Raw genomic sequence first — 16,138 nt, 5'->3', positions numbered from 1 at the left:
TTATGATGTCTTGGCTAAAGATGTCTGCGAGTGGCCATAGACTGATGCACTGTTAGTGGTTGCTATGTACATATATAGAAGGAAAGATCAAACAACAGGAGGGAATGTTAAGGGATTTCTTAGGATTTTAGGATTTTTATTATGTTATGCTTAAAAGTACATTTCATTATCTAAATGTGTTTGCTCTTTCTTATTCAGCTTAACCTCTGCAACTCTGTGCAGACTCCTAAATGGGGAAGTTACACAGGAAGCCTGCAGTTCTATTTTCTCTCTTCCTGTATGTGCTCTCTGAATAAAGACTCTTCCTTTTTACTGCAGCGGTGCGAGTCTCCCTCAACCGTGTACACGTAAACCTGTCTGAGCCTTTTTATTCCAACCTGGGTTGCAATACAGGAAAACTCCTGACAGGGTCACAATCAGCCAGGGTTTTGGGTGAGCTCATTGTGAAACCTGGCCCCACCTTGTCACCCTTTTCCGGCTGAGGCTATGGTTCTCAGCCAGAAAAGGGTGGAGTGCCCACTCCGGGTCAGGGACGAGTCTCTGCCCCAAGTGGAGGCATTTAAGTATCTCGGGGTCTTGTTCACGAGTGATGGGGGAAGGAAGTAAGAGATGGACAGACGGATTGGTGCAGTGGCTGCAGTGATGCGGACGCTGTACCGGTCTGTTGTGGTGAAGAGAGAGCTGAGTGTAAAAGCAAAGCTCTCAATTTACTGGTCGATCTACGCCCCTACCCTCACCTATGGTCACGAGCTGTGGGTAGTGACTGAAAGAACGAGATCTCGGATACAAGCGGCAGAAATGAGCTTCCTCCGAAGGGTGGCTGGCCTCTCCCTTAGAGATAGGGTGAGAAGTTTGGCCATTCGGGAGGGGCTCAGAGTAGAGTCGCTGCTCCTCCACATTGAAAGTAGCCAGCTGAGGTGGTTCGGGCATCTGACAAGGATGCCCCGTGGGCGCCTACTGGGTGAGGTGTTCCGGGTTCTGGGAGGAGGCCCCGGGGCAGACCCAGGACACACTGGAGAGATTATATCTCTCGGCTGGCCTGGGAACGCCTTGGTGTTCCCCTGGATAAGCTGGAGGAGGTGGCTAGGGAGGGAGGTCTGCTTAGGCTGCTGCCCCCACGCCCCGGAGAAGCAGAAGAAGATGGATGGATGGATGGATGGATGGATGGATGGATGGATGGAGGTTTTGCACTGTGCCTCCTGTGTGTTCCACGAGTCACGTTGAGTCACTTATGCTGTCTTTTCTACATTCGTGTCTCCCCAGTCAGTCGTGCCTCCATGTCACAGTTTGTCGCTCGTCTCTGTGTTCCATGTTTGCTCTTTTTTCCCTGTTGTATCCCTTTGTCAAGTATGCGTCTCTATGTTCTGCCTCCTGTTTTACTTTGACAGTCTGTGTCCTATTTCAGTGTATTCCACTTTATTTCCTTTGTCAGATATGTCAGATTATGATCATGTCAGATTAGTCTCAGCTCTGCTTCCTGTTTCCCATTCCCTCGTTACTCTCTGGTGTATTTAAGTCCGATGTTTTCCTCTGTGCATTGTCGCGTCATACCCTCACCGTGCTGTTTCTCCCTTTGTGTTCCTGATGAAATTCTAGTATTCAGTACCTGTTTTATGTTTCTTATTTTCTAGTGTCGAGTTTCTAGTTTTCATGTTTGTGATTTTGGTTTATTTTTTGTGACATTTATTTTTTATGGAAAGTCTTCCCAGCAATAAAAGCTACTGCTCTAAGTTTCATTCTGTGTACGAGTCCTACATTTGGGTCCTACATCCCGCCTGCCACACAGAGTAACCATGACAACATTAACTTCAAAATTAACAAAAGTAGTAAAACTAATTATTGAGTCAATAAAACCACAAAGAAAGGTCAGATGAATGTTTTCCTCGTTGACTGCTGTACAACTGGGAAGCTTTTTGCAACCTGAGGCATCGCCCCCTGCTGGCTATTAGAAAAGCTGGAGGTCTGGGGCACTTCCACATTGGCTTCATTTTTCCACAGTGGGACATCCGTTTTTTTTTATATAGTCAGTGTTTATTTCTGGTTTTCTGCTTTTGTTTTCTCAAAACCTTCAGAGCACTGAACTTAAACCATGCATTTTGTCCTGCATGTTATTTTCAACAAAGGTCACAGAATGACCAAAAGAGGAAGAAAACATTTTTTTTAAATATTTGACCTGATGGGGGCAGCAATGCAAACATTATCACATCATCATCTCTATGACACTCAATGACAGTTTAACAGTTTCTCTAAAATGCAAAATAAATAAGTGTGAATGTGTTTGTGAAGACTTTTATCTCCAAGAACTCATTTTTTGTTGAAAAGAGAAACATTTATTTATTCTTAAGTGTTTTTATGGTTTTTCTCAGGCTTTACAAATATAAAGAAAAAGAAATGCTCCACTCAGCACAGCAGAGGTTTTGTGGGTTTGTGTTTCTTTGTTGCTTCTGAAAAGTTTCTTCCGTTCTGAAAGCAGGAAGAAGGCCGGCCAAAAGTGACATCAGTGTCAGGACAGGATATCATTGTATCTGCCAGAGTTAGCAGTGCACAACAGATAGAGTACAGTTTAAACTCCTGCTCAGTGTGTCAGTCAGGAGATGGATATCTATACTACGTGTATCTATGAGAGTGCAGACTTTGATCACACTGGAATTCGATCACAAGGAGGAGGTAAGTCATCTGTAATAATATGTTTACTTCCAGTTTGTTCCAGTCAGCTTTTAATCCCAATGAACTGCAGCCCATCAAACATCTGCAAGTGTTTTTTTTTCTAATCAAACTTTTTACCTGATTTATTTTCTTTTTTTAACATAATTTCTTTATATTGACTTTTTATACCAATAGCACTGAATAGAAAACACATTTGGACACTTTAGAATATAAATTAGAATAAAATAGCTCTTCATTGTCATTGTACAGGTACAATAGAGAATAGGTTGCAGAGGAGTATAGAGTCCACAGTTACTCAGACCATGGCTCAGATTGGTGAGCAGGGGTGGGTAGTGATTGTTAACAGTCCGAATGACCCAGGGGACGAAGCTGTTAGTGAGTCTGGAGGTGTGGGACCTGACTGACCTGAGGTGCCGACAAGATGGCAGCAGGTCAAACAGGTGGTGGGCAGCATGCAAGGGGTCACCTGTGGGCAGGGCAATCACCCTCTGAGCAGCCTTCCTGTTCTCCGCTGTGGCCCCTGGATAGCAAACACTCAGGAGGAGGCGAGCACACTCTCCACTGAGGAGCGGTGGAAGGCCAGCAGCAGCTTCAGGTCCTGGTTAAGAACTCCCAGTGCAGCCACTGCTGGGCCTTCTTTACCAGAGTGTTGATGTCATAAGATCTGCTAACAAACTCAGAGGAAGATTAAAATATATTCTGAAGGACATTCAGCTCAATTAATGACAATCCAGCAAAGGGAGGAAGGTTTTGGACAACACTGCTGCTTTCAGGGATGTTTGGACAATGTTTGGATCCTTTAATCAAATACTATCTGCCTGTTTCTGAGCTCTGTGTCCTCAGGCAAACGTGGTTTCAGAACAAAGAAGTCTTCTTTAACAAGTCTCCAAAGGTTGATTCAGTTGGTTCATCTGGACGTAGCTCATCTAAGTCAGTCTCAAGACTGAAGAAGTCACTTGGATGAGCGACGAAACGTTTCTCCCACTGAAAACGCTACGTCCAGATGAACAGATTCAACTTTTGGAGATTTACTTACCTGGATGATTGAGAATGCATCAAGACCTTCTTTAACAAGCCACAGTTTCTTCTTTATTGCTCTTTTTTCAAAGAAAAAACTAATGTTATGCATTAAGTAATGAAATGTAAAACATCTTTCATAGAAAACAGTGTGTATATGATAAACAAAAAACCATTAAAAATGTATTCTTCAATAAAATATGAAGTCATAAATAACCCCACTGTCACTTTAGTCAGTTAAAGTCTTGGATAAATAGTTTGGTTGATTGAGGGTTAATCACAATGCAGATATATTTTAGTATTTTGTGAGGTTGAGCTCATCCAACCACAACCACAGGTCTATTAAAGGCAGAGTGACAGGAAATAACACCAAACCAACATCTGCACTGTTTTCTAACAGGACCAAAGACTAAGAGTCCTCCTTCAGTCCAGAAGGGCTCTTTCAGATGTGCTGCACTGGGTCTAGCAGTGCTGTGCCTCCTGATGTTAGCTGGGATCATCATCCTCTCCATACGCTGTAAGATAAGATATCTGCACCACTCTTATAAGTCACTTTTATCTTATCCTCCCCTTGAAATATATTTTCACGACCGCCTTGTTCATCCTTGGATACATCAGCCACACCCCTATAAAGTACCTACACTCAGTTCCATATTCTAGCCTTTCCTCCAAAAACACCTCCACCCTCTTTCACGATCACAGTTTCAACCCACAAACTGCTGACCAACAGCACCAGTGTAGGAATCTTATTGATTATCTACATGTTTGATTTGGCATTTTACCCCAGATGCCCTTCCTGACACAACCCTCCCCATTTAAACCTGTTTGTTGCTGACATTAGGATAACACTGGTGTGAGGGACACCCTTGGCTGGGTGTTGTTGTTAATATGTGTTGTATTTATTGATCAGCTCAAATGCAGGTGTTACATTTAAGTGAGTCAAGAAACAACTCACATATTATTTAAATGAATTGAAACTAAAGAAACAAACCAAATGACAGCAGCTGACCTCCCAAACTGACATAAACAGGAGAAACTGTTCACAGTCAAAGCTCAGCCCTACAAACTCCTTCAGAGTGAAACAGGAAACACACAGTGAGAGCTGCACAGGTGTGGCAGGTTGGAACAGAAAAACACAGCAGTTACACAAAATGACACAAATATGATGACAGTCATAACAACAGGTCAAAGTTCAGTCTGTTACTGTATCATAGACACTTATGCTGTGTGTGCTGTATGAGATGCTGCAGTCAGTCAGTGTGAGTCTTCAGCAGTCTGAGGTACAAAGATGGGATCTTGGCTGCAAATGAATGTATGACTGATACTGAATCCCAGCAGCCAACAAACATGCAGCTTCACAACCAGAACGTGTCCTTCTGCCACAGCAGATACAGGAAGTACCTGATCACATGGAAACACCTTTGATATGAGGAAGTGTTGGTTCCCACGGCAGCTTGTCTGTTCTTTCAAAAACCTAAAGATAACATCTCCGACTGCATTTCTAACACCTTCTTCCACCACACTGAGAACAATTATTTTGAATCTTGTCAGTGGTTTTTGTTCACAGTTGATACGTATTTAGCTCATCAGATTTCCTGTAGTTCTAACAGCTCCACCCACAGGACATGTTAAAGAACAATGGCTGCACAAGTTTCTGACTCTTATTGATATATTTGACAAAGCAGAGGAAGAAGATTATTTCTGTTTTCATCTCTTACTGAGCTTTTCTTAATTTTCTGATGTTGCTGTGATTCCTGTTTTAATATTATAGTTGCTTTCAGTCAGACCAACATCATTTCATGCTGAAAACAGTTTTATGTCTTCTTTTTTTGTTTTGCAGCTGTTGTCTCAGACGCATATATGTAACTAATATCGCATGTTTGAATTTTCAGATGAGTTTAAACGATTGGCTGATGAATATTTGATATCGCACTAAAACTTCCTGCCTGAGTGACATTTAAGAGTTTATCATTTTCAGCTGTTTCCATCAGAGGAGAAACATCCACATGTAAATTACAAACACAGTGAGCACAAAAGTGTGATTGTGATTTTCAGTCATGGTTGTGATGTTGTTGTGTTTTACGGTTGTAGATTTGATGTTTTCAGTCTGTGTCTTGTTAAATTTCTAAACACATATTTTAGTCACTTCGATAAAACAGAAGCTGCAGAACCGAAACAACAACTGTCCAGGTAAGAAATATTTAAAAACGAATAAGTAAAAACATGTTTACCAAAATTCCATCTTCATAGTTCTTTGACTGTTTCATCAATTGTTTGTCAGTATGAGGCCGACAACAGTCAGTTGCAGCAGCTACAGATCAGTTATGATGTGATTATTATCTAAAAATACAAACAGCTGCAGGATGAAGAAAGTTATCTGAAGGACACAGTAGTAGGTTAGAAATGTTAAACTAATGTTATAAACATCAGATTTACACACTGATCACCTGACTGAATCATTTTTAATTATTAATGTTTTGTGATGAGTTCAAATGAATTTAAATCATGTTGAGGGAAAAGGAGAATATAACTATAATAATAATACATTGATATTACAGATCTTTTCAGTTTGATACTCAGTGAAATTACATTGTTTTTAAAACATGTGTTTGACTTTAAGAGAAGTGTCCTGATCGATGGACGAGATTTGGAAGCAGCTGTTACTTTAAATCCACTGAGAGTAAAACTTGGTCTGACAGCAGGAGAGACTGTCAGGATAAAGGAGCTGATCTGGTGATGATAAACAGCAAAGAGGAACAGGTGGGTGTGTTTGTTCATGTCTGTGTGATCTTTGATGGAGCTGACAGTCATCTGTTAGTTGTGTTTTTGACCTGCTGTCAGTCTGTGACCTGCTTCCTGTCTCCACTCTGATGGATTTATCTGTTGGGTTATTTATTCTTTGTTTCCATATTGAGAGTTTATGTTTTCATTGATTCTTTGGCTCTTTCTGATTTCTGCACAATGGAAGAACTGAAAAGTTTCATCACATTTATTCGTCCTTCAGACAGATTCACAAGATGATGTTACGACAACAGAAGTGCTGAATTATGACTGGAGACAATATTTGTGTCTCTTCTCAAACAGGAATTTATCAATGAACTGAACATGAGAGGAGAGTCCTGGATTGGTCTGGAACGCACTTCTCAGAAACATGAATGGAAATGGGTGGATGGATCACTGCTGACAGAAATGTGAGCTTTTTATATTACAATGCTGTCAGAGTTTTTACTTGAAGTTATCAGAACCATACTTTAGAAGTTAGATCAGCAATACATGAGTTGAGATATTTTTTAACAGCCCACAAACTGAATGTAAAGAAACGCAGAATTAATTTAGTCCAGTTTAATATCATATTTGATCTCTCTGACAGGTTCTGGGCACCAGGAAAGCAGAATGACACTTTGGTTTACTATGCAGCTTGTTGTGACAGCGATGGGAAATGGACAAAAGGTCCTTATGAATCAAAGACCTTCATCTGTGAGAAATGAGTTTGGTGCTTTGATGTAAATGTTTGAATAATCCAACCAAAGACACCTCACTATGAAATGTCCTGCATGAGCCTCAGACTCAGCTCACAGTTGTTACTTGTTCATTCTGCATCATATATTGATTACATATATTGTCCCTCTGTGCTCTGTGCTGTACAGTAAGGTTGGAAGTCATCCACACAAAACCTTGAAGTACTTCATTACTCTGTAGTTCCAGCAAATTGTTCTAATAAAAGTCAAAGTGCAGCTTGTCTTTACTTTGGTTTACTTGGTTTATTCATCAGTCTGTTGGTCCTAAAACTACAGTAAATGTCTTGTTTCTAAAAGTGCAGCAAAAAATATGTTTGATTAATAAGAATTTTAAAGGTTCTGATCAGCTGGAATATCAAAAGGACATTTTTATACCTTCTGTATATGTGAAAGTGACAGAAAGACATTAAATGTTAATTGTGTTATGTGAGTCATATATATATTTAGTTTTGCATTTTATATGGAAGTTGTATTTTGATTTGCAAAAACAAATATTTCATATAAGGCTTTAAGTGTTGATGACTTTAATTACACATAAAATAACTTATTCAGTAACTTATTGTTTAAATTGTAAAAGAAAGAAAACAGTTTCAGAGCTCTAAGTGTCGCTTTATTAAAGGTACAACATTTAACTTGGAAACACTTTAAAATATTTCAAAACTAAAAACATCAACAGAATATGAAGAAAATATCTCTGACGTCATGTTCAACACATTTATATATGAACTGAAGTGAGCATCCTCTAAGCAGCTAATGCAGCCTGTACACTCATGTAATACCACTTTGTACCACAGGATGGTACAGTGAGTCAGCATCTAGTCTGCACTGAGCTCACATTTGTATAGTTGTTTTTGCACTACAGCATCAGGTCAGACCACAACTGTGTTGTTCTTTTACAATAAACAGCAAAAATCAGAAAGTGTGTTTGGATTGACAACAACTGTGATGACACATTATAACCTGTTATTAAAGTTCTGCCCCTGCTTTGATCAAATGTGGGTTACTGCTGGTTAGTTAGTGTGACTTCATACAAACCTGTGTTACACCAGTGGAAGAAGCTTTTTCCTTCATCAGTCTTCTTGTTTCTTACTATAGGGGTGAACAGCTACACTAACACTCTCTGGCTCTATGCTGCCCCCCTGTGGTGACAGTTGTAGTCAGTGTTGGTATGAAATGTTTGAAAGCTTCAGCACCACAGACAGCTACAGGCAGATCCACTCTCTCTGTACCATGTCTTTCTTAAACAGGAATAACAAAATAGAAACAGTAGAAGAAAATATAAAAGGCCAATTCAAATATAAAATAAACACAGCGGTCTGCAGCATCAGAAGAAGTGACACAAACAGGTGCTGAGATACAGTGAACATAGAGCAGCATTATTATTTTTCAGACAGAAAAATACATATTTAGATATTTATTTTACTGCATGTTGACTGTTTATATGAAATATATTTATATAAATCACAAAATAAATAACTGGTGTCTAATATGTGTTTTCAGTACCTAAAGTGGAAACCAGTGAGGAAAATGTACTCAAAACAAGGCTTTACTTGCACAGCCTCCCCATCAGTTTATCAACAGATTAGGGGAACACAGGTGCCTCAAATACTTCCATGTTAGAAAAACAACCACAGGACATCTGACATCATCAGTGACCAATCTGAAGTCTCCAGCACATCACAGAGCACAGATCAGATCATCACATCTGTCAGGACAGAAAAACTAGCAGCAGTAAAAAGTACTACAGAGTCTCAGGTTTGTGTTCAGCCCAGGCTCTGTGCTGCAGCTCAGCCCCTCTCTCTCCCCCCACTTTCTTTACTGTTTCAATGGTTTCTGTCCAAAAAGACACCAAAGAAATATCTGTGAAAAAGTAGAGTTCATAAACTCAAATCATGAATAAATAAATGAATAAAATAAAATTAATACATATTGTATAATTTGTTAAATAAATGTTCAACATAAACCAGAAAGTTGATTCTGTTTAACTGCATGTTGTGTTTTGTTTTAATTTTAATCATGAAATATAAAAGTGGTGTGGGGGGTTTCAGTTTTTCTGGCATTGTTTGGACACCACAGTCCTGCAGACGAGGACTCAAAGTGTCACTGCAGACACAACAGTGGAGGTCCAAACATACCAAAATGAACCAAACAGTGGAAGACTGAAGAATCCCCACGAGTACTGGGAAGGACAGAAAATGTTCATCCCAACTTGTATAAACCTGCTGTTGCTTCTCTGGCTACACCTGCTTCATCATCACCGAGAAGACTAAGGAGCTCATCGTGGACTACAGGAGGAATGCTGACCCACATCCACCCATCCACATTAAGGGGATGGCTGTGGAGCGTGTGAGCAGCTTCAAGTTCCTGGGAGTCCACATCTCCGAGGATCTCACCTGGATGACCAACTGCTCCAAGCTGGTCAAGAAGGCTCACCAGTGCCTCTTCTTCTTGAGGACTCTGAGGAAGAACCACCTGTCCTCAGACATCCTGGTGAACTTCTATCGCTGCACCATCGAGAGCATCCTGACCAACTGTATAACAGTCTGGTACGGGAACTGCTCTGCCTCGGACCGGAAGGCGTTGCAGAGGGTCGTGAAAACTGCCCAGCGCATCGCCGGAGCACCACTTCCTGCCATAAAGGACATCTACAGGAAGCGGTGTCTGAAAAGGGCTGGGAAAATCATCAGAGACCCCAGTCACCCATCACATAGACTCTTCACCCTCCTGCCCTCTGGGAGGCGCTACAGGAGCCTCCGGACTAAGACCACCAGGCACCGGAACAGCTTCTTCCCCACAGCTGTCAGACTCCTGAACTCTGCCTCCTGACATCTGACCCACGTTAAACTCATGGACTGAACATACACACACCCACAACCACTAGCACTTTACCACTACTGCATAGTTCTGTGTAGATAATCATTCTGTACATACGATAATTTTTAATCCCACAACTGTTTATAACTTACATAGTTCACATTTCTGTATAACTGTATATCTCAGATTTCTGTATAGTTTTTATTTCATATTTATATCCTGTTCATAGCCTGTACATACCTTGTACTCACTACAGCCTGTACATACTTATAGTTATAGAATATTCATAACATACTTCACACTGTGTACATTATAACATACCATAATAGACACATTTCTGTAATATACTTACACATCTCTATTGTTGCTAATTTATATTATAATATATCTGTATCATGACTAAAGCACTTTCTGGATGGATGCAAACTGCATTTCGTTGCCCTGTACCTGTGACATGTGCAATGACAATAAAGTTGAATTCTAATTCTAATTCTAATCTGTGCCCTGTGAAAGGGTATTTTCTAAAACAGGTGAAATCATCTCAAAAAAAGAGAAACTGACTGAAGCCCAGCACAGTGGGAAAGTTATTATTAAATAAAAATAAAAAGTTATTATTATATAAAAATAAATTAAATGTTGACCTGGACATTGTATCATAAAGACAGATTAAGATCATATTTGGAATGTATGTATTGGCATCACATTCATTAATTACTTCTATTCAAAGCTTCATCTTTGCCTGTTTTATATTTATTGTCCACTTGATGGCACAGTAGAGCAAATGAAGCATCATGAAGCTTCGGCTCATAAGTGGGCCAGTTGGATGGAAAGCTTCAGTGCTTTGTGAAGCTTCATCTGGGCATCACTAACAAAACCTCAGGCAACAAATTAAACGAGAAACTATGGAACTGGGAAACAACTGGGAGGTGACAGAACCCATGAAATACACAGGGACACAGCTTGATGGGACAACATGACAGAGACCAGAGGGAGACACACAATATATTGTAGCGGGCCAGGGCTGTTCGGGGTTTTGTTATAGACAGTTATGTTCTGTTGTCATGTTGCCATGGTTACAGGTGACGCTCTCTCTGCGACTGTGTGTTTCCGGGAGAGAGAGCGCCTTTTTTTGTTGTTGTTGTTGCTGCGCCGAGGTGGGTGTTAGTGTGTGTGCTCTTCGCCCGAAGGCTAATAAACGGCTGTGCTCCCTGGCTAGCTCGCGGGAAGCAAGACCAAACAATACCTCTGTCTCCTCCTTGTCTGAGCTCGCCACAATATACTCAGGATGAGATTAGTGCAGAGTGGACACACCTGGGGAACACAGCTAAACAGAATCTGACTGATGAGACATGAACATGAATACAACACTCACAAGATGGGAGACTATCAAAATAAAACAGGAAGTAACAAAAACACACTGAGACTCGGATGACAATACGTGAACTTGAGCTGCAGCCTGTCCCAGCTGTGTACACCATGGATACAACAGCTCTCCATTCTCTGATGGAGAGGTAATCAAAGAGTGTCATACTAAAATGCCCTGGGAAAAAAGACAGAATCTGCCCTTCACCAGGTGAACTGTAACAAGATGAATCAGGATTATAGGAATGATGTAGAGTGCAGAGGGATTTTGCAGTGCTTAAATACACGTGAAAATTGTTTCGTAGCAGACTGCCACGTCGCTTCTGGAAGAAGATAGTCATAATAATACATGTTCTTCTTGTAGTATAAAACTGTGCAGACCGCTCTGAGGGTCATCCTTGGTGTGAGGCTGACTGTGGTATCACATCAGTCCAGTGCTGTAAACTTGGAATTTCAACTGCAAGAGTAAATTAAATCTTTTTAATACACAGATATTTTCTCCTGAAATTCCTTCTGAAATTGTGAACACAACAAGCTTCAGTTGAAAAACAGAGTGACTGCATCTCTGTTTTGGTAGTGTACTCAGACCTGAAGACAGATGCAGTAAGTGGATAAGCTCACTGTGGAGCGGTTGGGACAAGCTGGAACTAAACCCTATAAAACACATTTCCCTGTCGGGCTCAACAGCAGAGCAGCTCAGTCAGAAACATTTCATGTGTGTGCTGGAAAATAAAGTGTGTGAACTGAAGAGACTGTGGTGGCCAGTCTGTGCTGAGGGAAACACACCAGTGACACAGTGCCCAACCTCATGTTTCCTGTGACACTCATGTGCTTCTATGTACTTATGATGTGCACAGAGTCATGAAACCAGGAGGACTCATGAAAAAGGCATTATATGCAGATTTTTTTTTTTTTAAATCAACTCTCAGTAAAAAGTTTGCTAACCACAATGCAAAGCAGAAATGAAGTTGGCCCCTCTGTTTGTGGTTTGGTCTGCTGCTACTTCCTGTTTGATGTCTATTAAAAGCTGCCCGACTCGGAAACAAACCAGACAGACATCGAAGCCTCATCAAATACTTTCACCCACCAAGATGTCTGCAGAAACTCAAGCTGCAGCAGATTTTAGAGTGAAATACAGCAGAAGGACCCACAGTGATGGACGAGAGAGAGAGTACAGCGAGGTGCAGATGACAGATGATGGAGAACAGCATCCTGATGTTGGGATACAAGAAGCTGGTAAGTAGGAAGCAGCGAACATTTTAAAAGTTTACAATAAAAGAGGGAAGTGCTGCATGACTCTAATGGCTCATCCAGCAGGAGCTCTTCGGTGCTGCAACAGAAGTTTAAAAAACAAACTCTTGCTAGAAACTGTGTGGAGCACAAATAACCTCAGAAAACAAGTTGAAGTACTGTTTTCAGAGCCAATTATACTATTAGGTTTTTTCGAGGCTTTAGTGACCCAGGCCTAGAGACAAGTTAGTAACCCATGGGTGGCCTTTGTACACTATGGAAAAATGTGCACAAGCCAGTTGCTGGCAGATTCCCATGGTCTTGCAGCATTTGTGTGGAAATGATCAAGTGTGTTGCATCAAGTGTGATGCAAACTGGAAACAGAGAACATTTACCTTCAGGGTTAAAGTTGCTAAAGCCAGTTTGTTTCAAAAGGTTCAACTTGTACTTTGAAGGTGAATGTTAAAGAAGAATCTTCTTCATACACAAAAGTGAATTATGGAGTTCCACAGGGTTCTGTGCTAGGACCAGTTTTGTTTACGTTATACATGCTTCTGTTAGGCAGTATCATCAGAAGGCATAGCAGACATTACCACTGCTGTGCAGATGATACCCACCTTTATCTGTCCATGAAGCCAGGTGACACACAGCAATGAGTTAAACTGATTTTTCCTTTTGTACAGTATCTCTAAGATTAAAAATCTTCCTGTGTCACAAGGATGGCAGAATTATTTAAGGCCAGACTACTGTAATTATTATTATCAGTATTATTGTATTATTGTATCTATATTATTATCTGGACATCCTTATATAAATAAAACTGAATTCAAATTGAATTGAATTAAATGTTCACTTTGCACCTTTTATTCAGCTTTGTGAATAGTTGACACGTTAGTTTCTATTTCTGCCAGGGTCTTCATGCAACTGTTGCAGTACTAGGAAATTAATGGTGCAGCATAATGTCTTTGCGACATACTCCTTTTTGTGACTGCCAGCAACCACCCAGAAACTGGCTGAGGAACGCACAGTTTTGCTAGCAAACAGTGGAGATCATTAAGTGGTCTCTATGCCTGCTTGGCTGGGACCTAACATCTCAAAATAAGTCGTCCTGTGAGCAAATTATGAAGATAATAATAATAAGATTATTCATAATTATCATTACTGATATTGTCCTTTTCTTTATTTGTCAGACATTGTTGAAGAATCAATACATGTGGGAATAAACTAAAGATGTGATTTTGCACCATATTACATCTACCTTGATTTCCTCCAAAGAACATTTTACCTGATTTCCTGTGATTCTCAAATATACAAGATTAACTTGTTGGAAATGTCATTATTACTACAAGGCAGATCCATTTAATTGAGGCATGCACCAGAATTAAAAATCTCAATTAAAAAGAAATCAGTAATATTATTATATAAAAAAGTTGTTGTTTTTTTTCCCTTAGGTGATGGCACTAAGAAGAAGCTTCCAGCTGGGAAAAGAAGCAGTTTCAGAGGCTTTGAAGTGAACCTGGGAGTGCTGTATCTGCTGATTCTGGCTGCAATCACGACACGCTGTGAGAAATTTTATTACCATGTAGTGTTATCTCCCCAAAACCCCGTGTACTTAGTGACTGTGTCTGCACCCAAACCAGCAGAAAACAAATGAAGAATGTGGATTATTAGACATTAGGTGTCTCTCTTCCAAATCTCTGTGAGCACATGATTTAATAACTGATCAACAAAACTGTTTTACTCTGGCTTAATAAACCTGGTTACAGCAGGATGGTTATGTTAGTTTCAATGAATCAACACCTCAGAGTTATACTAATTGTTAGAATTCTCTACACTTAGGCAGCATCATTAGAAGACATAGCATACATTTTCACTGCTATGCAGATGATGCCCAGCTCTATCTATCCATGAAGCCAGGTAACACACACCAATTAGTTAAACTGCAGGAATGTCTTAAAGACATAAAGACCTGGATGGCCGCTAACTTTCTGCTTCTTAATTCAGATCAAACTGAGGTTATTGTACTCGGCCCTGAAAATCTTAGAAATATGGTATCTAAGCAGATTCTTACTCTGGATGGCATTACCTTGGCCTCCAGTAACACTGTGAGGAACCTTGGAGTCATTTTTGACCAGGACATGTCCTTCAATGCACATATTAAACAAATATGTAAGACTGCTTTCTTCCATTTGCACAACATCTCTAAAATTAGAAATATCCTGTCTCAGAGTGACGCTGAAAAACTAGTTCATGCATTTATTACTTCCAGGCTGGACTACTGTAATTCTTTATTATCAGGATGTCCTAAAAACTCACTGAAAAGCCTTCAGAGAAAGCATGTTTCTGCTATATTGGCTTCCTGTTAAATCCAGAATTCAAAATTCTGCTCCTCACATACAAAGTCTTGAATAATCAGGCCCCATCTTATCTTAATGACCTTATGGTGTCGTATCACCCTGTTAGAGCACTTCGCTCTCAGACTGCAGGCTAAAACTTTCCTTTTTGATAAAGCATATAGTTAGGCTGGATCAGGTGACCCTGAATGCCTCCTTAAATGAAGGCAGATAAAGAAATCTTAGTTTTGTTGAGAATTAGCTGCATGAAGCAGGCAGGATTGGACCTAAACACAGACTCACAGACATGACTTTGACACAAAACACAGCTGTGTCGGGTGGAAAAAGTTAATACAGAAAGAAAACTGGAAAACCTAGAAACTAGACTATGAACAGAACACACAGCCGGGTATGAGGGAGATCGCAACGGAGGGCAGAGGGAAATCAAGCCATAAATACACACAAGGGCAAACAAGGGAACAAGCCACAGGAGGGAACACAGCTGAATGTAATCTAAGTAAAGCGACGGGGAAAACAAAACTGAACATGACGCACACCAGACAGGAGACTATCAGATTAAAACAGGAAGCACTAAGACGCAGACTAACTCACACTACATGACACGGGAACTGAGAGGAAAGAACACTCAGGGAAACGAGATGGAACAAGGAGATAATGAGATGAGATAATGAGGGGGACGTGGAAACAGTTAAGGGGGTCGAGGCACAGAAAAAGAGAGAGCGAGAGGAAAGACGTGACGGGCTGGGGAAACATTGGAATAAACTTGACAGGCAGGGGAGACATGGAATTAAACATAAGGATGAGAACATGGGAAGTGAAAAAGGAAAGAAGACACAAGGACACACAAACACACATAAACACAGACACACAGAGAAGGACACAAAGGACAGAGACGCAAAGCTAAAAGACCAGAAACCAAAATGAAAATAAGAAACTCAAGACAGACTAACATAAAGACCGCTAATGAACCTAAAACATAAACCATTATACAAAAATGACACCAAAACACAAGAACTCAAAAACACTGGGTCACAGTGACCCAGAACCATGACATGTTTTTAGTACAGGCTTTTGACAACATGGCTCTCTGTCGTTGAGTATATGTTCAATGGTTGCTTCAGACCGCTCATAGTTCTTTGATTATATTAAGCAACATGACAGGAAACTGGCGGTGAC

The 16,138-nt window shown here is 40.4% G+C and overlaps 1 protein-coding gene across 1 annotated transcript; it reads left to right on the top strand.

The window, feature by feature from the left end:
• Nucleotides 1–2,594: 2,594 nt before the first annotated feature.
• On the top strand, nt 2,595–7,429 carry LOC109199993 (C-type lectin domain family 2 member B-like). The gene is made up of 6 exons (XM_019355368.2): nt 2,595–2,667; nt 4,085–4,201; nt 5,827–5,874; nt 6,305–6,444; nt 6,769–6,875; nt 7,055–7,429. Exons 1-6 carry the CDS (start codon nt 2,595–2,597, stop codon nt 7,170–7,172), a joined length of 603 nt encoding a protein of 200 aa, XP_019210913.2. The 3' UTR covers nt 7,173–7,429.
• Nucleotides 7,430–16,138: the final 8,709 nt, after the last annotated feature.

Source organism: Oreochromis niloticus, unplaced genomic scaffold (genome assembly GCF_001858045.2).
Source record: "Oreochromis niloticus isolate F11D_XX unplaced genomic scaffold, O_niloticus_UMD_NMBU tig00007340_pilon, whole genome shotgun sequence".
NCBI lineage: Eukaryota > Metazoa > Chordata > Actinopteri > Cichliformes > Cichlidae > Oreochromis > Oreochromis niloticus.
This window is presented reverse-complemented; position numbering and strand designations above follow the sequence as displayed.